Source organism: Convolutriloba macropyga, chromosome 4 (genome assembly GCF_964194025.1).
Source record: "Convolutriloba macropyga chromosome 4, txConMacr16.3, whole genome shotgun sequence".
Taxonomy (NCBI): Eukaryota; Metazoa; Xenacoelomorpha; order Acoela; family Convolutidae; genus Convolutriloba; species Convolutriloba macropyga.
This window is the reverse complement of record NC_134471.1, coordinates 67,625,801-67,650,719: the sequence shown is the minus strand read 5'-3', so window position 1 is coordinate 67,650,719 and position 24,919 is coordinate 67,625,801. Positions and strand designations below refer to the sequence as shown.

At 35.0% G+C, this 24,919-nt stretch overlaps 2 protein-coding genes across 2 annotated transcripts in view; both read right to left on the bottom strand.

Moving 5' to 3' along the window:
- Positions 1 to 24,919, bottom strand: part of LOC142337845 (centrin-3-like) — a 447,449-nt gene that overhangs the window by 87,510 nt on the left and 335,020 nt on the right. The window lies entirely within an intron of this gene.
- The window catches only part of LOC142337842 (uncharacterized), an 89,281-nt gene that overhangs the window by 52,283 nt on the left and 12,079 nt on the right, over positions 1 to 24,919 (bottom strand). Inside the window, exons 4-7 of the mRNA XM_075387393.1 lie at positions 24,600 to 24,833; positions 18,414 to 18,545; positions 11,942 to 12,146; positions 10,720 to 10,842 (exon numbers count right to left, since the gene is read on the bottom strand). Coding sequence (XP_075243508.1) covers positions 10,720 to 10,842; positions 11,942 to 12,146; positions 18,414 to 18,545; positions 24,600 to 24,833 — 694 coding nt within the window. The remainder of the gene's footprint in view (positions 1 to 10,719; positions 10,843 to 11,941; positions 12,147 to 18,413; positions 18,546 to 24,599; positions 24,834 to 24,919) is intronic.

Genomic DNA, 24,919 nt, shown 5'->3' with positions numbered 1-24,919 from the left:
ACATTGCAGCCTTTAATAAACCACTAGTCTTTTTGCGCTAGATTTGGACTGTCATCATTTGTTTGAGACATATACCCTCTATATGGAAAAACCTTAAAGGGCTTTTTTCAAAATTGATATTCCCTATCAAAAACTCATGAATTATGGCATATACGTTTGGCACAACTTAGATTCACACAATTGAGCTTTAACTAATAAATGTTCATCAAGTTCATTGAGTGCAAAAGACATTTTTTGCGTGAGGTAAGTCAAGCAATTGACCCAAAAGCCGAAGTGACGTCACGAACACAAATTTTAACTGCAAAGCAATAGTCACTGAAGTCAGTGAAAAAGTAAATGGTCGCAAGAATAATCGAAGGAGAGAAAAAGTTAAAAAAACACGATGTCCCCAATGATAGCCGTTCAGAAAAAGTGAGAGCAAAAGAGTGCAAAAGTTTAGAAAAAGAGTAAAAACAGTCCACGTCACAAAGACACTTTCTTATTCGCTGCACTTCCTGATTCGGGGGACAAAAACTGTCAATTCATTTTGACATAAACAATCATGAAAATGTATCAACAGATCATAAGAGAAAATGGCCGGATGAATTACAATAATCAATCAAAACAATATTAGGAAAACCAATATGAAACAAACATATGACAAAATTGATCTTGACGTGATGGCAAAACACCGAAGAAAACAGTTAATTTACAACAAATTATTATCGATTGACACAATGAAATAAGATCGTATCGAAAGAGAAAACGGGACAACGGAAACATAACGGGCAAAATCTTAAAAAAATTGGCTTTCAATTCCAAAATGACTGCAAAAAGCAACTTTCCGAACAAAACCCGGAAAAAAGTTCTTAATAGATCTTCTGTTACATTGCATACCAGCCTTTAATAGAACACTAGTCTTTTTGCGCTAGATTTGGACTGTCATCATTTGTTTGCAAAAACTCATGAATTAGGTCATATACGTTTGGCACAACTTAGATTCACACTATTGATCTTTAACTAGTAAATGTTCATCAAGTTCAATGAGTGCAAGACATTTTTTGCGTGAGGTAAGTCAAGCAATTGACCCAAAAGCAGAAATGACGTCACTCACACAAATTTTAACTGCAAAGCAATAGTCATTGAAGTCAGTGAATAAGTAAATGGTCGCAAGAATCATCGAAGGAGTGAAGAAGTTAAAAAAACACGATGTCCCCAATGATAGCCGTTTAGAAAAAGTGAGAGCAAAAGAGTGCAAAAGTTTAGAAAAAGAGTAAAAACATTCCACGTCACAAAACCACTTTCTTATTCGCTGCGGTTCCTTTTTCGGGGAACAAAAATTGTGAATTCATTTTGACATAAACAATCATGAAAATGTAGCAACAGATCACAAGAGAAAATGGCCGCATGAATTACAACAATCAATCAAAACAATATTAGGAAAACCAATATGAGACAAACATCTGACAAAATTGATCTTGACGTGATGGCAAAACACCACAGAAAACAGTTAATTTGCAACAAATTATTATCGATTGACACAATGAAATAAGATCGTGTCGAAAGAGAAAACGGGGCAACGGAAACATAACGGGCAAAATCTAAAAAAAAATGGCTTTCAATTCCAAAATGACTGCAAAAAGCAACTTTCCGACCAAAACCCGGAAAAAAGTTCTTAAAAGATCTTCTGTTACATTGCATACCAGCCTTTAATAGACCACTAGTCTTTTTGCGCTAGATTTGGACTGTCATCATTTGTTTGAGACATATACCTTCTGTATGAAAAAACCCTAAAGGGCTTTTTTCAAAACTGATATTCGCTATCAAAAACTCATGAATTACGGCATATACGTTTGGCACAACTTGGATTATCACTATTGATCTTTAACTAGTAAATGTTCATCAAGTTCAATGAGTGCAAAAGACAATTTTTGCGTGAGGTAAGTCAAGCAATTGACCCAAAAGCAGAAATGACGTCACGCACACAAATTTTAACTGCAAAGCAATAGTCACTGAAGTCAGTGAAAAAGTAAATGGTCGCAAGAATCATCGAAGGAGTGAACATGTTAAAAACACACGATGTCCCCAATGATAGCCGTTTAGAAAAAAAGAGCAAAAGAGTGCAAAAGTTTAGAAAAAGAGTAAAAACAGTCCACGTCACAAAGACACTTTCTTATTCGCTGCACTTCCTTTTTCGGGGGACAAAAACTGTCAATTCATTTTGACATAAACAATCATGAAAATGTATCAACAGATCATAAGAGAAAATGGCCGGATGAATTACAATAATCAATCAAAACAATATTAGGAAAACCAATATGAAACAAACATATGACAAAATTGATCTTGACGTGATGGCAAAACACCGAAGAAAACAGTTAATTTACAACAAATTATTATCGATTGACACAATGAAATAACATCGTGTCGAAAAAGAAAACGGGGCAACCGAAACATAACGGGCAAAATTTAAAATAAGCTTTCAATTCCAAAATGACTGCAAAAAGCAACTTTCCGACCAAATCCCGGAAAAAAGTTCTTAATAGATCTTCTGTTCATTGCATACCAGCCTTTAATAGACCACAAGTCCTTTTGCGCTAGATTTGGACTGTCATCATTTGTTTGAGACATATACCTTCTATATGGAAAAACCCTAAAGGGCTTTTTTCAAAACTGATATTCGCTATCAAAAACTCATGAATTAGGGCATATACGTTTGGCACAACTTTGATTCACACTATTGATCTTTAACTAGTAAATGTTCATCAAGTTCAATGAGTGCAAGACATTTTTTGCGTGAGGTAAGTCAAGCAATTGACCCAAAAGCAGAAATGACGTCACTCACACAAATTTTAACTGCAAAGCAATAGTCATTGAAGTCAGTGAATAAGTAAATGGTCGCAAGAATCATCGAAGGAGTGAAGAAGTTAAAAAAACACGATGTCCCCAATGATAGCCGTTCAGACAAAGTGAGAGCAAAAGAGTGCAAAAGTTTATAAAAAGAGTTAAAACATTCCACGTCACAAAACCACTTTCTTATTCGCTGCACTTTATTTTTCGGGGGACAAAAATTGTGAATTCAATTTGACATAAACAATCATGAAAATGTATCAACAGATCATAAGAGAAAATGGCCGGATGAATTACAATAATCAATCAAAACAATATTAGGAAAACCAATATGAGACAAACATCTGACAAAATTGATCTTGACGTGATTGCAAAAGACCACAGAAAACGGTTAATTTACAACAAATTATTATCGATTGACACAATGAAATAACATCGTGTCGAAAGAGAAAACGGGGCAACGGAAACATAACGGGCAAAATTTAAAAAACATTGGCTTTCAATTCCAAAATGACTGCAAAAAGCAACTTTCCAAACAAAACTCGGAAAAAAGTTCTTAATAGATCTTCTGTTACATTGCATACCAGCCTTTAATAGACCACTAGACTTTTTGCGCTAGATTTGGACTGTCATCATTTGTTTGAGACATATACCCTCTATATGGAAAAACCCTAAAGCGCTTTTTTCAAAACTGATATTCGCTATCAAAAACTCATGAATTAGGGCATATACGTTTGGCACAACTTTGATTCACACTATTGATCTTTAACTAGTAAATGTTCATCAAGTTCATTGAGTGCAAAAGACATTTTTTGCGTGAGGTAAGTCAAGCAATTGACCCAAAAGCAGAAATGACGTCACGCAAACAAACTTCAACTGCAAAGCAATAGTCACTGAAGTCAGTGAAAAAGTAAATGGTCGCAAGAATCATCGAAGGAGTGAACAAGTTAAAAAAACACGATGTCCCCAATGATAGCCGTTCAGAAAAAGTGAGAGCAAAAGAGTGCAAAAGTTTATAAAAAAGAGTAAAAACTGTCCACGTCATAGACACTTTCTTATTCACTGCACTTCCTTTTTCGGGGGACAAAAACTGTCGATTCATTTTGACAAACAATCATGAAAATGTATCAACAGATCATAAGAGAAAATGGCCGGATGAATTACAATAATCAATCAAAACAATATTAGGAAAAACCAATATGAGACAAACATCTGACAAAATTGATCTTGACGAGATGGCAAAAGACCACAGAAAAGTTAATTTACAAAAAATTATTATCGATTGACACAATGAAATAACATCGTGTCGAAAGAGAAAACGGGGCAACGGAAACATAACGGGCAAAATTTAAAATTAGCTTTCAATTCCAAAATGACTGCAAAAAGCAACTTTCCGACCAAAACCCGGAAAAAAGTTCTTAATAGATCTTCTGTTACATTGCATACCAGCCTTTAATAGACCACACGTCTTTTTGCGCTAGATTTGGACTGTCATCATTTGTTTGAGACATATACCTTCTATATGGAAAAACCCTAAAGGGCTTTTTTCAAAACTGATATTCGCTATCAAAAACTCATGAATTAGGGCATATACGTTTGGCACAATTTAGATTCAAACTATTGATCTTTAACTAGTAAATGTTCATCAATTTCATTGAGTGCAAAAGACATTTTTTGCGTGAGGTAAGTCAAGCAATTGACCCAAAAGGAGAAATGACGTCACGCACACAAATTTTAACTGCAAAACAATAGTCACTGAAGTCAGTGAAAAAGTAAATGGTCGCAAGAATCATCGAAAGAGTGAACAAGTTAAAAAAACATGATGTCCCCAATGATAGCCGTTCAGAAAAAGTGAGAGCAAAAGAGTGCAAAAGTTTAGAAAAAGAGTAAAAACAGTCCACGTCACAAAGACACTTTCTTATTCGCTGCACTTCCTGATTCGGGGGACAAAAACTGTCAATTCATTTTGACATAAACAATCATGAAAATGTATCAACAGATCATAAGAGAAAATGGCCGGATGAATTACAATAATCAATCAAAACAATATTAGGAAAAACCAATATGAGACAAACATCTGACAAAATTGATCTTGACGAGATGGCAAAAGAACACAGAAAACAGTTAATTTACAAAAAAATTATTATCGATTGACACAATGAAATAACATCGTGTCGAAAGAGAAAACGGGGCAACGGAAACATAACGGGCAAAATTTAAAATTAGCTTTCAATTCCAAAATGACTGCAAAAAGCAACTTTCCGACCAAAACCCGGAAAAAAGTTCTTAATAGATCTTCTGTTACATTGCATACCAGCCTTTAATAGACCACAAGTCTTTTTGCGCTAGATTTGGACTGTCATCATTTGTTTGAGACATATACCTTCTATAGGGAAAAACCCTAAAGGGCTTTTTTCAAAACTGATATTTGCTATCAAAAACTCATGAATTAGGGCATATACGTTTGGCACAACTTAGATTCACACTATTGATCTTTAACTAGTAAATGTTCATCAAGTTCATTGAGTGCAAAAGACATTTTTTGCGTGAGGTAAGTCAAGCAATTGACCCAAAAGCAGAAATGACGTCACGCACACAAATTTTAACTGCAAAGCAATAGTCACTGAAGTCAGTGAAAAAGTAAATGGTCGCAAGAATAATCGAAGGAGTGAAAAAGTTAAAAAAACACGATGTCCCCAATGATAGCCGTTCAGAAAAAGTGAGAGCAAAAGAGTGCAAAAGTTTATAAAAAGAGTAAAAACAGTCCACGTCACAAAGACACTTTCTTATTCGCTGCACTTCCTTTTTCGGGGGACAAAAAATGTCAATTCATTTTGACATAAACAATCATGAAAATGTATCAACAGATCATAAGAGAAAATGGCCGGATGAATTACAATAATCAATCAAAACAATATTAGGAAAAACCAATATGAGACAAACATCTGACAAAATTGATCTTGACGAGATGGCAAAAGACCACAGAAAACAGTTAATTTACAAAAAAATATTATCGATTGACACAATGAAATAACATCATGTCGAAAGAGAAAACGGGGCAACGGAAACATAACGGGCAAAATTTAAAATTAGCTTTCAATTCCAAAATGACTGCAAAAAGCAACTTTCCGACCAAAACCCGGAAAAAAGTTCTTAATAGATCTTCTGTTACATTGCATACCAGCCTTTAATAGACCACAAGTCTTTTTGCGCTAGATTTGGACTGTCATCATTTGTTTGAGAAATATACCTTCTATATGGAAAAACCCTAAAGGGCTTTTTTCAAAACTGATATTCGCTATCAAAAACTCATGAATTAGGGCATATACGTTTGGCACATTTTAGATTCACACTATTGATCTTTAACTAGTAATGGTTCGTCAAGTTCATTGAGTGCAAAAGACATTTTTTGCGTGAGGTAAGTCAAGCAATTGACCCAAAAGCAGAAATGACGTCTCTCACATAAATTTTAACTGCAAAGCAATAGTCACTGAAGTCAGTGAAAAATTAAATGGTCGCAAGAATCATCGAAGGAGTGAACAAGTTAAAAAAAACACGATGTCCCCAATGATAGCCGTTTAGAAAAAGTGAGAGCAAAAGAGTGTAACAGTTTAGAAAAAGAATAAAAACATTCCACGTCACAAAACCACTTTCTTATTCGCTGCAGTTCCTTTTTTGGGGAACAAAAATTGTGAATTCATTTTGACATAAACAATCATGAAAATGTAGCAACAGATCATAAGAGAAAATGGCCGGATGAATTACAATAATCAATCAAAACAATATTAGGAAAACCAATATGAAACAAACATATGACAAAATTGATCTTGACGTGATGGCAAAACACCACAGAAAACAGTTAAATTACAACAAATTATTATCGATTGACACAATGAAATAAGATCGTGTCGAAAGAGAAAACGGGGCAACGGAAACATAACGGGCAAAATCTAAAAAAAATTGGCTTTCAATTCCAAAATGACTGCAAAAAGCAACTTTCCGACCAAAACCCGGAAAAAAGTTCTTAATAGATCTTCTGTTACATTGCATACCAGCCTTTAGATTTCGTCTGTCATCATTTGTTTGAGACATATACCTTCTATATGGAAAAACCCTAAAGGGCTTTTTTCAAAACTGATATTCGCTATCAAAAACTCATGAATTAGGGCATATACGTTTGGCACAACTTTGATTCACGCTATTGATCTTTAACTAGTAAATGTTCATCAAGTTCATTGAGTGCAAAAGACATTTTTTGCGTGAGGTAAGTCAAGCAATTGACCCAAAAGCAGAAATGACGTCACGCAAACAAATTTTAACTGCAAAGCAATAGTCACTGAAGTCAGTGAAAAAATAAATGGTCGCAAGAATCATCGAAGGAGTGAACAAGTTAAAAAAACACGATGTCCCCAATGATAGCCGTTCAGAAAAAGTGAGAGCAAAAGAGTGCAAAAGTTTATAAAAATAGTAAAAACATTCCACGTCACAAAACCACTTTCTTATTCACTGCACTTTCTTTTTCGGGGGACAAAAATTGTGAATTCAATTTGACATAAACAATCATGAACATGTATCAACAGATCATAAGAGAAAATGGCCGGATGAATTACAATAATCAATCAAAACAATATTAGGAAAACCAATAAGAGACAAACATCTGACAAAATTGATCTTGACGTGATGGCAAAAGACCACAGAAAACAGTTAATTTACAACAAATTATTATCGATTGACACAATGAAATAACATCCTGTCGAAAGAGAAAACGGGGCAACGGAAACATAACGGGCAAGATTTAAAAAACATTGGCTTTCAATTCCAAAATGACTGCAAAAAGCAACTTTCCAACCAAAACTCGGAAAAAAGTTCTTAATAGATCTTGTTACATTGCATACCAGCCTTTAATAGACCACTAGACTTTTTGCGCTAGATTTGGACTGTCATCATTTGTTTGAGACATATACCCTCTATATGGAAAAACCCTTAAGCGCTTTTTTCAAAACTGATATTCGCTATCAAAAACTCATGAATTAGAGAATATACGTTTGCCACAATTAAGATTCACACTATTGATCTTTGACTAGTTAATGTTTATCAAGTTCATTGAGTGCAGAAGACATTTTTTGCGTGAGGTAAGTCAAGCAATTGACCCAAAAGCAGAAATGAAGTCACGCACAAAAATTTTAACTGCAAAGCAATAGTCACTGAAGTCAGTGAAAAATTAAATGGTCGCAAGAATCATCGAAGGAGTGAACAAGTTAAAAAAAACACGATGTCCCCAATGATAGCCGTAGAAAAAGAGTGAGAGCAAAAGAGTGCAAAAGTTTAGAAAGAGTAAAAACATTCCACGTCACAAAGACACTTTCTTATTCGCTGCACTTCCTTTTTCGGGGGACAAAAACTGTCAATTCATTTTGACATAAATAATCATGAAAATGTAACAACAGATCATAAGAGAAAATGGCCGGATGAAATACAATAATAAATCAAAACAATATTAGGAAAACCAATATGAGACAAACATCTGACAAAATTGATCTTGACGTGATGGCAAAAGACCACAGAAAACAGTTAGTTTACAACAAATTATTATCGATTGACACAATGAAACAAGATCGTGTCGAAAGAGAAAACGGGGGAACGGAAACATGACGGGCAAACTTAAAACAAAACTGGCTTTCAATTTCAAAATGACTGCAAAAAGCAATTTTCCGACCAAAACTCAGAAGTTCTTAATAGATCTTCTGTTAGATTGCTTACCAGCCTTTAATAGACCACTAGACTTTTTGCGCTAGATTTGGACTGTCATCATTTGTTTGAGACATATACCCTCTATATGGAAAAACCTTAAAGGGCTTTTTTCAAAATTGATATTCGCTATCAAAAACTCATGAATTAGGGCATATACGTTTGGCACAACTTAGATTCACACTATTTATCTTTAACTAGCAAATGTTCATAAAGTTCATTGAGTACAAAAAACATTTTTTGAGTGAGGTAAGTCAAGCAATTGACCCAGAAGCAGAAATGACGTCACGCACACAAATTTTAACTGCAAAGCAATAGTCACTGAAGTCAGTGAAAAAGTAAATGGTCGCAAGAATCATTGAAGGAGTGAACAAGTTAAAAAAACACGATGTCCCCAATGATAGCCGTTTAGAAAAAGTGAGAGCAAGAGTGCAAAAGTTTAGAGAAAGAGTAAAACATTCCACGTCACAAAACCACTTTCTTATTCGCTGCGGTTCCTTTTTCGGGGAACAAAAACTGTCCATTCATTTTGACATAAATAATCATGAAAATGTATCAACAGATCATAAGAGAAAATGGCCGGATGAATTACAATAATCAATCAAAACAATATTAGGAAAACCAATATGAGACAAACATCTGACAAAATTAATCTTGACGTGATGGCAAAAGACCACAGAAAACAGTTAATTTACAACAAATTATTACCGATTGACACAATGAAATAACATCGTGTCGAAAGAGAGAACTGGGCAACGGAAACATAACGGGCAAAATTTAAAATTGGCTTTCAATTCCAAAATGACTGCAAAAAGCAACTTTCCGACCAAAACCCGGAAAAAAGTTCTTAATAGATCTTCTGTTAGATTGCATACCAGCCTTTAAAAGACCACTAGTCTTTTTGCGCTAGATTTGGACTGTCATCATTTGTTTGAGACATATACCCTCTATATGGAAAAACCTTAAAGGGCTTTTTTCAAAATTGATATTCGCTATCAAAAACTCATGAATTAGGGCATATAAGTTTGGCACTACTTAGATGCACACTATTGATCTTTAACTAGTAAAAGTTCATCAAGTTCATTGAGTGCAAGACATTTTTTGCGTGAGGTAAGTCAAGCAACTGACCCAAAAGCAGAAATGACGTCACGCACACAAATTTTTACTGCAAAGCATAAGAAGTCACTGAAGTCATTGAAAGTCAATTCTAACTCAGGTCGCAAAAATTGTCGATGGAGACAAATTAAAAAAAACAAGATGTCAACAATAATAGCCACAATCGCTTCGCTGCTATTAAACAGACAATGGAGGGAGGTACGGCATTAGGTCTCAAACTCTAAGAACCGACTTACATACCATGATTTCACTTCTCCAAAAAAGTTTCATTGAATCGCATACTTAGAGACTAGTAAGGCTCAAAGAGAACTGCTCAGCAACTGAAACCCCTCCGGGCGAAACCTGTTTATCCTGTTTTACAGGGCGAAAGGTCAAAAGGGTCAGACGAAAAATTGGTTAAGCAAAAAACGCATTAGACAACGGGACTAAATTGCTACAAACTTCTTTTGAGAGCAATTAATAAACTTGTAAATTAAAATACCTACAAGCTTATGATGTAAATTAAGTTCCCAAGAGATAAAATAAAATGGAATTCAGGGACAAATATTGCTAAATTAGCCTTAAAGCTTGATACATAGAAAATTTTATTGGCTTAAAACTCATTTATTGTACCAACAAACTTCAAAAAGCACTTAAAGCAACCCTAAAATTATTAGTATATGGCCTATTCAAATCCTTAAGGCAGAAAACAATTCTGAAAAGCAAAAAAACTTAACCGCAGGAAAAACACTTCGTTACACTTTTTAGAATTTGTCAGCTGTAAAACAATTTTCACCCGTTCCGCTTCCTATATCAATTTCACACCAGAGAATTATTTAAAGAAGACTTCTCCAATAATGCTCTTCGAGTCGCAAATTAGACAGCGACTCAATACAACTCAATATCTTTGAACTGTAAACAACCAAGCGAACGCCAATAAGAGTCCCAGCTATCGCTTTGAGGTAATGAATAATTGCATTTTTAGCTATCGCAGCTATAAAAAAAATTGACTGTCTTTATCAAAGACTGAAAATGAAATTTTCTCACCTTAAGCTCATGCTCGTCTTCTTTTTCTTTTCTGTCTCGTTCGTACTTTTCAACAAGCCTTTTCTGACTTCTGTCAAAGTCTTCTTTCAACTCCTGTTCACGCCTCTCCAATCGCTCTTTCCACTAAAAGAATATAAAAAGTTAGCATAATAAGTACATGTACCTTTCGACGTTCTGAAGGTACATCGTTCTGACGAAACACTGCAAGAATAAAGGACCATGGCTAAAAAATATCTTTAAACATAGCCGGCAGATTGCCGGAATAGCTGCGAAGGAATAGACCTGCGTGCCATATAATAGAGATAGAAACAGACAGATCTAAATTGAAAAAAAAATCGACGCCGCTCAGAAAACTAGGCTAAAAAACATTCAGCGATGAATTAATAAAGCTTGTTAAAATTCATTCCACAGAAGCCTTTTATTAGGGACCTTTACTGCACATATGAGTTCCTTTGACCTTCAACAAATTCAAATTAAACTTAAGTTTTAAAGTGCAAAAGTCATTTTATTGAGTGAGGTAAGTCACGTATGATCAAAATCTAATCACGCAAATAATCTAAAACCTTTGGCTAAAGCAAGTGAGGAATGACGTCACACGCGCAAATGCCGTTAGTGAGAGGAAGAAGTCATTCAGAAAATTTGACTTTTTCAGCTTTGCTGTGTGAACAAATGTAAAACGAAAAAAGAGCGTCAGACGACGAAACAAAAAAACATAGCAGGACAAGTCCTGACGTACAATTCAAAGAATTTTCATTGACTAAACAGAAAACTAGACCTAGAACGGACTATGAATGGATTGGAAAAACCATTTAGAAAAAAATCCGATCCAAAAAATCGAAAAAACAGTAAAAATCAAAGTGAAATTGCCGCATGTGAACAAAAAACCACTAGCGAGAAAGCGAATTTTTGTTCAAACACCGTTTTCTCACTCTACTTTAAATTTAGAGCGAAAAAATTTCACGCCGCAAAACCACTCGCTTTTTCGCTCCACTTCCTGTTTCGGCGTGACCAAAATCACTACTCCAATTTGACTTCAAAAATCATGAAAATGTGTGAACAGATCTTAAAAAAAAAGGACAGCGCCCCAATACAATTCAAATTCTTTGAATTGTAAAAAACCAAGAGCACCGCAATATAGCTACGCTCAGCTTACAGCTTCGCAGCTATAAAAAACTTTGTGTCGAGAATTTTTAGCGCGCAAAATGAATAATGTAACACTGACCTCGTTCTCGATTTTTGTCTTCATAGTCTCGTACTTGGGCCCCTCTTCTGCCAAAATCCTGGCCCTCTCTGTCTCGAAGTCTGGGAACTTGTCTCTCAACTTTTTGAGGTGTTCCTCCCTCTCCTGCTCCAACTTCCGACTCTCCTCAGCCTTCATTAGGTCAACTTCTTTCTGAAGCGCCACAATTCGCTCCTCTGCTTCGCGACTGTAAATGACACAATTAAGTTTCCTGTCCAAAAACTTAAACCCGCTTGACGAATATTGGGATTGAAAAAGAAAAAAATAAGAGATAGAAATTTACAAATTTTTCTAAGCGTTAAAGTATTATTTGGCGAGCAAACGTTGAATTGCGTAGTTCAATGCGTGAAAGAAATTAAAATCCATTCAGTTGAGAAAAGTCCGAACACTTAAAAAACATAGCAGGACAAGTCCTCACCTACAATTCAAAGAACTTTCATTGACTAAACAAAAAATTAGACAGAAGGTACTATAACTTGATTGGGAAAACTGTTTAGAAAAAAATTCCAGCAAAAATTGAAAGAACGGTAAAAATCAAAGCGAAAAAACCTCTAGCGAGGAAGCAAAATTTTGTTCAAACACCGTTTATTCATTGAACTAGAAAATTAGAGCAAAAAATTGTCATGCCGCCTTTTCGTTCCACTTCATGTTTTAGTGTGACCAAAATCACGACTCCAATTTGACTTCAAAAATCATGAATATGTGTGAACAGATCTGAAAAAACATAGCCGGAAGAATTCCAGAAACAACTCGCAGATGTCTTTCCGACATCTAAAAAGCACCATCTGGAATAAATAGTTTCCGATGGCAGTGCGCATCAAAGAAGAGAAAACACTATCTTGATTGAAAAAAATATAACTAAAAAGTAATTTATACAAAAAAAAACATAACCGACTAACGTCGGGCGAATTGCCCCCGAACACAATCGGGGAGCCGTTGGCTTCATCAGCAGCTAGCCATGGTTTAGTGAGGTTAGCTTTGGCTTGATTCGACTCTGCAACTTTTAGTTTTTTAGCCTTGTTAGTAAAAAAAATTTAATAGAAAATTTGGTAATTTAAAAACTTGCAAAATACTGCAAAATTAAAAGAAAAGTTTCCAGATTTCTCAGTGAAATAAAATGTTCAAAACTACTTTTTTCTCTGGATTTCTATTAGGTAGCCCATCTGCAAGACATAAAAAGTTCCGTTGGCTAGAAATGATCGTTAAACTCAGAAAAGGACAAAAATAATCAAAAATTTTGAAAACAATCGCAAACTTTAGCAAAATCTTGCTGAAATTCAAGATATTAAATTCTTCAAAACAGTTTCATTGTTCCAGGAGACTATCAGAACCCATCCCTATTTCAATTTTTAAATAATTTCACTGGCTCATAAAGGTCCATAAACATGGAATATAATAATTTTTCAAAAAATTCTAAAATTTAAATTTTATCAAAAAACTGATAAAGCTGGAGTCAATAAAATATTGATAACCATTCCATTAGCTCTAGAAACTTGGCGACAGTTATTATCAAAAATTTTAGGAGGTCACTAGGTTCCGGCAGCCAAAAAAATTTTAAAAAAAATTCAAAAAGATTAAAAATCTGAAATTGCAAATATTTTCAAAAATTGCTTAAATTCGGGATTAAATAATTTTTCGATCTTGAAAAACCTTCCATTACATCTAGAAACTATGCAGTAGCCTAGTATCAAACTCACGAGGAGGTTATGTGGCTCTTGAGGATGGAAAAACCTAAAAATCGATTTAAAAAATTCAAAAATGAAAAAAATGCAAGTTTTGTAAAAAAAAAATTGCCAAACTTTGTGATATTGAAAAGTTTAAAACTTCGCTGGCAAATAAACATTTTTAAGTAACTTATTATCAAACCTTTAAGGAAGTTTTCTGGCTCCTGCGTCCGGAAAGACGTGAATAATGAAAAATAAATGTCAACAAAATTGCACGTTTTGTCAAATTGCTAAATATTTGAAATGATGAAGCCACTCCACTACTACTAGAAACTATGCAGTAAACTAATATCAAACCATAGAGGACGTTCTTTGACACCTAAGGCTGATAAAACTTAAGACTGAAAAAATGACAAACATAAGCCTGAAAAAATTTGTGAAAATTAATATAAATTTGCGTGTTTTAGCGAGCGGTTGTTTATCGGTAGCTAGCCACGGGGAGGGGGGGGGGGGGGGGGGGCTGCACCGGGGGTCTGATGAGGGTGCAACAAAGCGAAAAATTGCATAAAAAAGGACCGACAGAAATAATATAATTGCAACAAACAAAAAATCAAACTTTTTTGAATCTGTACAAATACAAATACAAAACGAAAACAATATTTCAAGTAGTCGAGACAATTTCATTGCTTACACAAATTCGAACAAGACAAAATATGCACAAAAACATCTCTAATTTTGAAATAAAGCGAAAAAATAAAGCGTTACGAATTTCAAAAATGTAAAATTTTTCGTCGAAATTCAAAGAAAAAATGGCTTGGTACCAAAGAAAGAAACTGTGTATAATTTGTAGTAGAGACTGCCCACCAGCATTGAGCTGACATTTAGCAACAAGTGAAAGAAATAAAATGCAATAATGGGTCATAAATCGCTAAAATAGCCTTAAAACCGGAGAATTAGTTGAAAAACATTCAAAGTAGTGCAAAACCCCTTTAATTAATAAAAACCATCAAAACGCTATCAAAACAAACTGGAAACTATTACTTTAGTCTGAAATAACATTTCAGACAAAGAAGTTTGAAAAAACAAAAGCAGCTTGAAAAAGCCGCACGTGAATGAAAAAATGCTCGCTTAGCAAAAAATTTTCATACCTACATTTCTCGGTGTTTCAAAAGAAGGCATGAACAAAAAACACTCTCTTCTCTCTGCTATTCAAATTTGTTCACTGAAACAACTTTATTGACTCCCTGATTTTCCGGTTTTCTTGCTCGCTCACTTATCAAAAAACATAATCGCCTAAACGTCGGAAGAATTGCTCTCGAACGACTACTGGGAGCTCTAATGAATTTCAGCCTGCTTCAGTCGGGGGAGCCTTTATGTGACTAAGAAGTTCAATAGTGGGCTTCAAATAACCACATATATCACTATTAAGATTTAAAGACATAGAAGGTACTATAACTTGATTGGGAAAACTGATTAGAAAAAAATTCCAGCAAAAATTGAAAGAACGGTAAAAATCAAAGCGAAAAAACCTCTAGCGAGGAAGCAAAATTTTGTTCAAACACCGCTTATTCATTGAACTAGAAAATTAGAGCAAAAAATTGTCATGCCGCTTTTTCGTTCCACTTCATGTTTTAGTGTGACCAAAATCACGACTCCAATTTGACTTCAAAAATCATGAATATGTGTGAACAGTTTCTGATGGCAGTGCGCATCAACAGAAGAGAAAACACTATCTTGATTGAAAAAAATATAACTAAAAAGTAATTTATACAAAAAAAAACATAACCGACTAACGTCGGGCGAATTGCCCCCGAACACAATCGGGGAGCCGTTGGCTTCATCAGCAGCTAGCCACGGTTTAGTGAGGTTAGCTTTGGCTTGATTCGACTCTGCAACTTTTAGTTTTTTAGCCTTGTTAGTAAAAAAAATTTAATAGAAAATTTGGTAATTTAAAAACTTGCAAAATACTGCAAAATTAAAAGAAAAGTTTCCAGATTTCTCAGTGAAATAAAATGTTCAAAACTACTTTTTTCTCTGGATTTCTATTAGGTAGCCCATCTGCAAGACATAAAAAGTTCCGTTGGCTAGAAATGATCGTTAAACTCAGAAAAGGACAAAAATAATCAAAAATTTTGAAAACAATCGCAAACTTTAGCAAAATCTTGCTGAAATTCAAGATATTAAATTCTTCAAAACAGTTTCATTGTTCCAGGAGACTATCAGAACCCATCCCTATTTCAATTTTTAAATAATTTCACTGGCTCATAAAGGTCCATAAACATGGAATATAATAATTTTTCAAAAAATTCTAAAATTTAAATTTTACCAAAAAACTGATAAAGCTGGAGTCAATAAAATATTGATAACCATTCCATTAGCTCTAGAAACTTGGCGACAGTTATTATCAAAAATTTTAGGAGGTCACTAGGTTCCGGCAGCCAAAAAAATTTTAAAAAAAATTCAAAAAGATTAAAAATCTGAAATTGCAAATATTTCAAAAATTGCTTAAATTCGGGATTAAATAATTTTTCGATCTTGAAAAACTTTCCATTACATCTAGAAACTATGCAGTAGCCTAGTATCAAACTCACGAGGAGGTTATGTGGCTCTTGAGGATGGAAAAACCTAAAAATCGATTTAAAAAATTCAAAAATGAAAAAAATGCAAGTTTTGTAAAAAAAAATTGCTAAACTTTGTGATAATGAAAAGTTTAAAACTTCGCTGGCAAATAAACATATTTAAGTAACTTATTATCAAACCTTTAAGGCAGTTTTCTGGCTCCTGCGTCCGGAAAGACGTGAATAATGAAAAATAAATGTCAACAAAATTGCACGTTTTGTCAAATTGCTAAATATTTGAAATGATGAAAACACTCCACTACTACTAGAAACTAAGCAGTAAACTAATATCAAACCATAGAGGACGTTCTTTGACACCTAAGGCTGATAAAACTTAAGACTGAAAAAATGACAAACATAAGCCTGAAAAAATTTGTGAAAATTAATATAAATTTGCGTGTTTTAGCGAGCGGTTGTTCATCGGTAGCTAGCCACGGGGGAGGGGGGGGGGGCTGCACCGGGGGTCTGATGAGGGTGCAACAAAGCGAAAAATTGCATAAAAAAGGACCGACAGAAATAATATAATTGCAACAAACAAAAAATCAAACTTTTTTGAATCTGTACAAATACAAATACAAAACGAAAACAATATTTCAAGTAGTCGAGACAATTTCATTGCTTACACAAATTCGAACAAGACAAAATATGCACAAAAACATCTCTAATTTTGAAATAAAGCGAAAAAATAAAGCGTTACGAATTTCAAAAATGTAAAATTTTTCGTCGAAATTCAAAGAAAAAATGGCTTGGTACCAAAGAAAGAAACTGTGTATAATTTGTAGTAGAGACTGCCCACCAGCATTGAGCTGACATTTAGCAACAAGTGAAAGAAATAAAATACAGTAATGGGTCATAAATCGCTAAAATAGCCTTAAAACCGGAGATTTAGTTGAAAAACATTCAAAGTAGTGCAAAACTCCCTTTAATTAATAAAAACCATCAAAACGCTATCAAAACAAACTGGAAACTATTACTTTAGTCTGAAATAACATTTCAGAGTAAGAAGTTTGAAAAAACAAAAGCAGCTTTAAAAAGCCGCACGTGAATAAAAAAATGCTCGCTTAGCAAAAAATTTTTCATACCTACATTTCTCGGTGTTTCAAAAGAAGGCATGAACAAAAAACACTCTCTTCTGTCTGCTATTCAAATTTGTTCACTGAAACAACTTTATTGACTCCCTGATTTTCCGGTTTTCTTGCTCGCTCACTTATCAAAAAACATAATCGCCTAAACGTCGGAAGAATTGCTCTCGAACGACTACTGGGAGCTCTAATGAATTTCAGCCTGCTTCAGTCGGGGGGAGCCTTTATGTGACTAAGAAGTTCAATAGTGGGCTTCAAATAACCACATATATCACTATGAAGATTTAAAGTAAAAAATGGCAGCAGTTTCGGCGCACTTTTCATTTGACTTTTAATATTAAATTGCCGCCAATTGTGTTCAGCTGCTTGAAATTGTGATTGAGAGAGAATTTTAGATCACGCGAAACGCAAAAATTCAATAGCGTAAAATTCACTCGAAAAGGCAAAATTGTCAAGCAAAAGACACCCGTTTACAATAATTGCTATGAACTTCGTTCAAGAGCAATTAAAAACAGAAAACCATAAAGCCTCTTCGAATTGAATTGCATAAAAGAGAGCGTATAAAGAAGAGCCGTTGAGAGGCTGACGGCGGCTATTAACAAGAATATTTGCAGATTTTTACGTTAACTTCTGTCAACAATCAGGTAAAATAAATTCCCGATCAAAGTTTTTAAAGAGCCTATTTTCTTTTCAAATTATTTGCACAAGTAAGCAAATTGGTGGAATCGTTCTAGCTATATATTATTGTTATTACAGGAATAAATTGTGTTGTTTTGGAAATGATCAAAAACTAATGCTCAGGAGAGCAGTAGAAGGATGGATAGTCCAGTAAAACTGTTATAAACATTACTTGTACTTTTAGTCTCGTTGGATAAAAGGTAAAAGTAACGTTCTTTAACCAGACTAAGTCCCAAACAAAAAAGAACCCTAAGAATATTTGGTTAGACTTCAGAGGTTAGACATGAAAGCAACATGCACGCATATACACGAGAAAGCTTTGACATACAAATAAGCGTGTCGAGTTTTTCGACGGTTCCAGTGCGTTGCGACTTTAAGGGACTTCTAATTGATTCGATAACTTGCAACTCACTTGCACTCATTTTCCTTGCTCTCCAGGTCTTTTCTCAGTTTTTCTCGCAGCTGTGCCAGTGACTGCTGGTGACTCTCTCTCAAAACTCGCTCCTCCTCCTCCAACGAGGCTGCCAACTGAGCTTTCAGGTTCCTAAGGACAAAAACAAATGCGTATTTCGAACTGCACAAAATAACAAGAACAAATGAAACAATGATAAGGGAGTTCTCCAAAATGCTTCAAATGATGTTATTAGTGCTTCATATTCCAAAATATGTTGTATAGTTGCTCATATAGTAAGATGAGTAAGAAAATGTAAACCAATTTTAGGCGCGATTTTCATTTGAATTATAGAAATAAACTGCGGCCAATTGAGAAGTACGAAGAATTGTGAATAAGCACAAAGGTCAAGCACAATTTTACATAGAAAAGACATGTGAGCAGAAAACTTGCTTCGAAAATAGTTCGAGAGCAATTAAAAAGGCGATCATGCCCACTTCTTTCGAGAGCAATTATGTTAGTATGAACAAAGTCTGAATACCATTATTTCTAATAATCGAAACTTATCTTAACCCAATAATCCGAAACTTAACCGACTGAGGTAGGACGAATTTGTCTAAGATGCGTATCAGGGCTCATAGTAAAAAACCACTGAATCAAGTTGCTCCAGACAGGACTTGTATAGTTATGGTTTAATTGATGTAAACTGTAGCTGAAAACGCGTCAAGCAAGTCAGCCTATCGAACTTAGTAATTTGACAAAAAATATCAAACGTGCAGTAGACCCCCTACCCCCCCCCCCCGATTTCTCGTTCCTTCTATTTATTAAATTTCTAGTATGGCATGGAAAAACATAGCCGGCAGATTGCCGGAATAGCTGCGAAATAGACTTGCGTGCCGTAAAATACAGATGGAAAAAGATACAGAAGTGAGTTGATAATAGTTATCGCCGCCGCCTATAAAACTTACAAGTTTATTTCAAAGGAGGTTGTTTTTGGGTGCAAAAAAATTTTCCCTGTCGCGTCTCGAACCGGCGATCTTCGGATTAACAGCCAATCGCCTTAACCACTCGGCTGTCGGACCATACAATCTGTTTTCTTACAATCAACTTTGTTCTAGGAACAGATTCTGTTTCTGAATAACCGCAATTTAGGTCACGCAGAAAGCGTGAAATCAAGCGCGAAAAAGCCATTTAAGCAGTGTCGAGACAGAATGTTCTAGAACAAATGTAAAACGAAAATGAAGCGTCAGACGACGAAACAAAAAAACATAGCAGGACAAGTCCTGACGCACAATTCAAAGAATTTTCATTGAAAACTAGACCTTGAACGGACTATGAATAGATTGGGACAATCATTTAGAAAAAAATCCGATCCAAAAAATCGAAAAAACAGTAAAAATCAAAGTGAAATTGCCGCATGTGAACAAAAAACCACTAGCGAGAAAGCGAATTTTTGTTCAAACACCGTTTTCTCACTCTACTTTAAAATTAGAGCGACAAAAATTCACGCCGCAAAACCACTCGCTTTTTCGCTCCACTTCCTGTTTCGGCGTGACCAAAATCACTACTCCAATTTGACTTCAAAAATCATGAAAATGTGTGAACAGATCTTAAAAAAAAAAAGACAGCGCCCCAATACAATTCAAATTCTTTGAATTGTAAAAAACCAAGAGCACCGCAATATAGCTACGCTCAGCTTACAGCTTCGCAGCTATAAAAAAGAGACAGCAAAGGGAGCTAAGATAAAAACATGGAAAACTGCCATTATTTTAGGGGCCAGGAAATCAGATTTTGAATAGACGCTTACTGTATAAATAGCCGAAAAAAATACAAAAAAATTCTGTGATCTACAATAAACAAGAACAATAAAAGAGAACATTTGAAGAAACGCGTGATAGTTAAAAAATATTACAAGAGCTTTGACTACGACATTAAAATCAACACAGTCGAATTATTAAAAATTATACGCAGGCAATTTCATCAAATATTTCTGAGCTAGTACCGGCAGTTCCCGAAGGTCTTGTTTAGTTTAGGTTATGAGAACTGAAATTGTCGCTGTGGTGTCTTTTGAGTGGTACTTGAAGAAACGCTGCAACTTTTACCTTTACTTTTATATCTGTTGACCTTTCCGACAGCCTCATTATTTTCATCTGTTCCGATCGGGAAAATAACAGTCAGAGTTTAAAATGATCAATAAATAAAGAGATGAGAACTCAATGAAAACAAAACAAATTTTGATTCAAGACCTAAGACAACTACGATACGCATCAATTATACGCAGCAGGCGGAAACACAGAATGTGGCGAACGCAAAGGAAGCCGAAGTAAAAGTAAGCCGACAGAAAAGCAAGGCGGAAGTTATGTAATAGTTATGTAATCTATCAGAAATAATACATTGTTAGCCGTTACAATAAATACGGCGCGTAGTATTATAGTGCATAATGTATTCCAATGCGCCAAAAAAAAACAAAAATATGTCAATTTTTAGACATCTACTGGGTAAGGGCCTCAGCGGACCGCTGTCCATGGCCATGTCTCTCATCCGTTGCGGGATGTAATCCGGAAATCGCGCGCCCACCGGCCCGCCAGGTGCAACTTAAAATACGGGTATCCCAAAATTTTTCGGCTTACTTGACCTCATTTTCAAAATTCAGCTTGCTTGCCTATCGGCTTGCTTGACCGCCACCATTCAAAAATTAATGCTAACATAGCAAGGCAGATAAATGATTCTATTCCGTCACTGAAAACTCATGATTGGCTTGCTATAGAGCAATCAATCTACCTATAAAAGGTTACTGTAATAAAGAATTCAAATAAGTTTATAATTTGACTTACTTAAAAACTATTTACGGAGATAACTATGAGCAGCAATATTGTTGAGGCTTCGAAATATTCTGTTGTAACATTTTATCGCACATATTAATGGTTAATCCACGAATGAGTTTTCCACAGCAACTAGAGAGCGCAAAAGTGATTCAACTAAGCAAAGAAAGGTTGAAGAATAATGTGAAAAATTATAGACAAGTTTTTTCAACTCGATGGAGTAAAAAAAATTAACGGATAATGTATAATAGAATCTACAAATACATTGACGATTTCTTACTATTGTATAAAAACGAGTTCAGTTTCGAACTTAAATAAAAAACATACCCGGCAGATTGCCGGAAAATAGCCGCCGTTGATACCCATAACTCTATTGGGATTGAAAGAAAAGAAAATATCAACAAAAATTGACTTTTGTATAAAAACAGTTTTAAGTGCGATTTATTTCGATGTCATTTCGTAATTGAACATACTCCTGTCTCCCAGTGAGAGGCTACAGGGTCTAGTATCAATACCAATAAGCATTATAGATAGTAACTAAAACTTATGAGAACAAAGTACAAGTACCGGGCATCTAAAAATGGGCTTTACGGGTTTATCCCGTTTCTATTTCTGACTTTGATTTTTTTATACTAACTCTCTTCATTTTGAATTGCTTTGCTGAGCAGCTGCTGTTTAAAAGGACTTTGAGCAGAAACATACCCGGCAGATTGCCGGAAAATAGCCGCCGTTGATTCCAATAAGCATGATTGGGATTGAACGAATAGAATATATTGAAAAAAAGATTTTTGTACAATAATACTTTTTTAAGTCCGATTTATTTTGATGGCATTTCGTAGTTGAACATACTTCTGTTTCTTAGAGAGAGGCTACAGGGGCTACTATCAACACCAATAAGCATTAGAGGTGGTAACTAAGACTTATAGGAACGACGTTCAAATAGCGGGCATCTAAAATTGGGCTTTATGGGTTTATCCCGTTTCTATTTCTGACTTCAATTTTTTATACCGAATCTGTTCATTTTGAATTGCTTTGCTTAGCAACTGATGTTCAAATTCACTTTTAGCAGAATGAGAGAAGAGAGAAACTAGCCTAGAGAATTCAAAAAGATTTCACGCAAAATGTCGAAAAAGCGGCAAAATGGTAAAGCGAAAAAAAGTTTGACGAAGTAAAAAAAAAAATACGAGCGCAATAATAGCCGGCTGAGATGAGGGCGGCTATTAATGACAGAAGAATGAAACTAGCCTAGAGAAGTCAAAAAGATTTCACGCAAAATGTCGAAAAAGCGGCAAAACGGGTAAAGCGAAAAAAAGTTCGACGAAGTAAAAAATAGGAGCGCTATAATAGCCGGCTGAGAAGATGAGGGCGGCTATTAATTAATGGTTTGGTCGAATTGAATGAAAAGTACGTTAGCGACCAGAATTTTCTTTGATGAGGCAAAAGCATTTGACACATTAAACCGTGATAATTCATTAATTAAGAACCTATTCTCAGGCGAAATGACTACGTCAGTTAAATTACATCTAACAAATAAACACCAGCGTATTCATGCATTGGTCCTTCTTACGGCGAAGATCAAATTTTGTTCCCAAGTCCACATACTTGATGTTTTGCCTTTCTTAGAACACATTCAAGATTTCACTAGTGCATATAGCACATTGGAAGTTCTTTTGCGAGTGCTACAAATCTCACATCATTAAATTTTAGACTCTAATACAGACTGGTAGCCATCCAATACATTCTGGTAACCGTCAAAAATTCACTTTATTTAAATAAACTTGTCCTTAATATGGCGAAAACAACCAAGGGAATTATAGGAAAACGTGCGTCTAAAGTACAGTTCAAGTTAAAGGATAGCAATTTTCAAATTAAGCCAGAAGGCAAGTATCTTATCATATAAATTGAACACAATTTTCGTATCCTGATGGATCACTTTGATTCTGTTAAACGAGACTCCGAAAGCAGTGCGTGCAATCTGAAATACGGCACTGTGTCCGAAAAGCCCGCTTCTGAAGTAACATTCAAACTATTAATCAGTACGGTCTCCTTCCATATATTTGCTGTAGCCATATCTCTCTAGAACCAATTTACATTTTGCTGCAAAAACATCTGGCAATCATTTTCGTTAAAAGCGGAACATTTGTTGGGACATATTCTAGGACAACAAATATTTTCCGGATTTCAAACACGCATTTAAGGAGTGACATTCATTCTAAGATCAGTTATAAGAGCGCTAGAGTTATCTAGAGATTTTTATTTTACAGGCAAGAGAAAACCATCCAAAAACCTATTATATTTTTAACCAGCTACTACAAGCGAAATTGAAATTTTTATTAAATGTGCAACCAGACGCCAAAACACATTGAGCAAAAATAGGTATCAGATTTGAAAACATTAGAGCTTTGATATCTGTTAAGCAAAGAATCACCATGGTGTAAATATTTATCCTAAACTTAGTTAAGCACATATTCGGCTTCCGGTTTTATTTACTGATCAAACACAATCAAATGTGAGTTTAATGATATTTACTCTGGAGGCCTGGAGTAGGTACAAACTTGCTAAATATTTTCAGAGTTATTTGCAAGTCGGCTCCTGTTAGAGACACTTACATTCAATTAATTATAACGTTTTTCTGGCGCCCTTTGTTGAAGCTTTAGCTCCGTTGCACCATTATGCACCTTCATCATAGAAAACTTGCTTGCTGTTCTCGTGGGGCTAATTAGATGTATACTACCGCCAGTAGCCGTAGAAGAGCTGCCAGAATTGCAAAGGCGCACCCAAATGAAAATTGCAAAAAATGTCAGAATGTTCCAATTTTAAATATTTGCAGAGATGGGGAGTTTTCTGCGCTTTTACTTATCAGATCAATGACAGAGTCTTGATCTTTTCAAGAACAACAAGCCGGGCTCAGTTACTTCAAATTTTGCAATATTTTGATTCTTTTCAGCTCTTCGTTTTTATCAATTTTTAGATTTGTTGTACAGCTTTGAGTATTTCATCTCTGCATGAAATACAATTTTTGATCAATTTGATCAAATTTTTTTAGAAGTTAAACAATAAATAAATAGGTCAGGCTTAGAGAAAGTCGTATGGTGCCTCTCCCTGTCCTTTCCGAGTACCAATTATTTTCTGTGTGCTTTCTGTCAATATTTCGTATTATAACACAAAGGATAAATATATTCTTCTACCCGTTAATATTTGTGGAACCACCACACTTATTGAAAACATTCGAGACAATACGTTTTCATCGAAAATAGCTATGTTTGATCCAAAGGAAGACATACAGGAAATCCTATACTTATTAAGTCATGGATTAAATTATTTTCAACTTTAAACATTACGCAATCATGCATCAAAGACTTTTTTTTACTTATTTACAACTCACTTGGTCTTCATCTGTAATTCACCGATTTCAATCTCATCTCGCTTCAATACAGGGTGGCTGGTATTATTATTATTAGACACCAACTGCTCTTGATCCTGCAAGTTCTGTTTCACCTGTCGGGACAGTGAGTTGACTTTTGAGTACAGTTTGGCATCTGACGACTCAGGACCACCCCCTGGCACCAGCTCTATATCTGTCGAGGCATCTGTTGCAGCAGGTGCATCCAGAAGCCGCCTGAAAAACAATATAGCTTTGCTTCAACAACTTTAAAAATTCGATAATTTTTTCTTGACATTTGCTATCAGTCGGCATCGGAATAC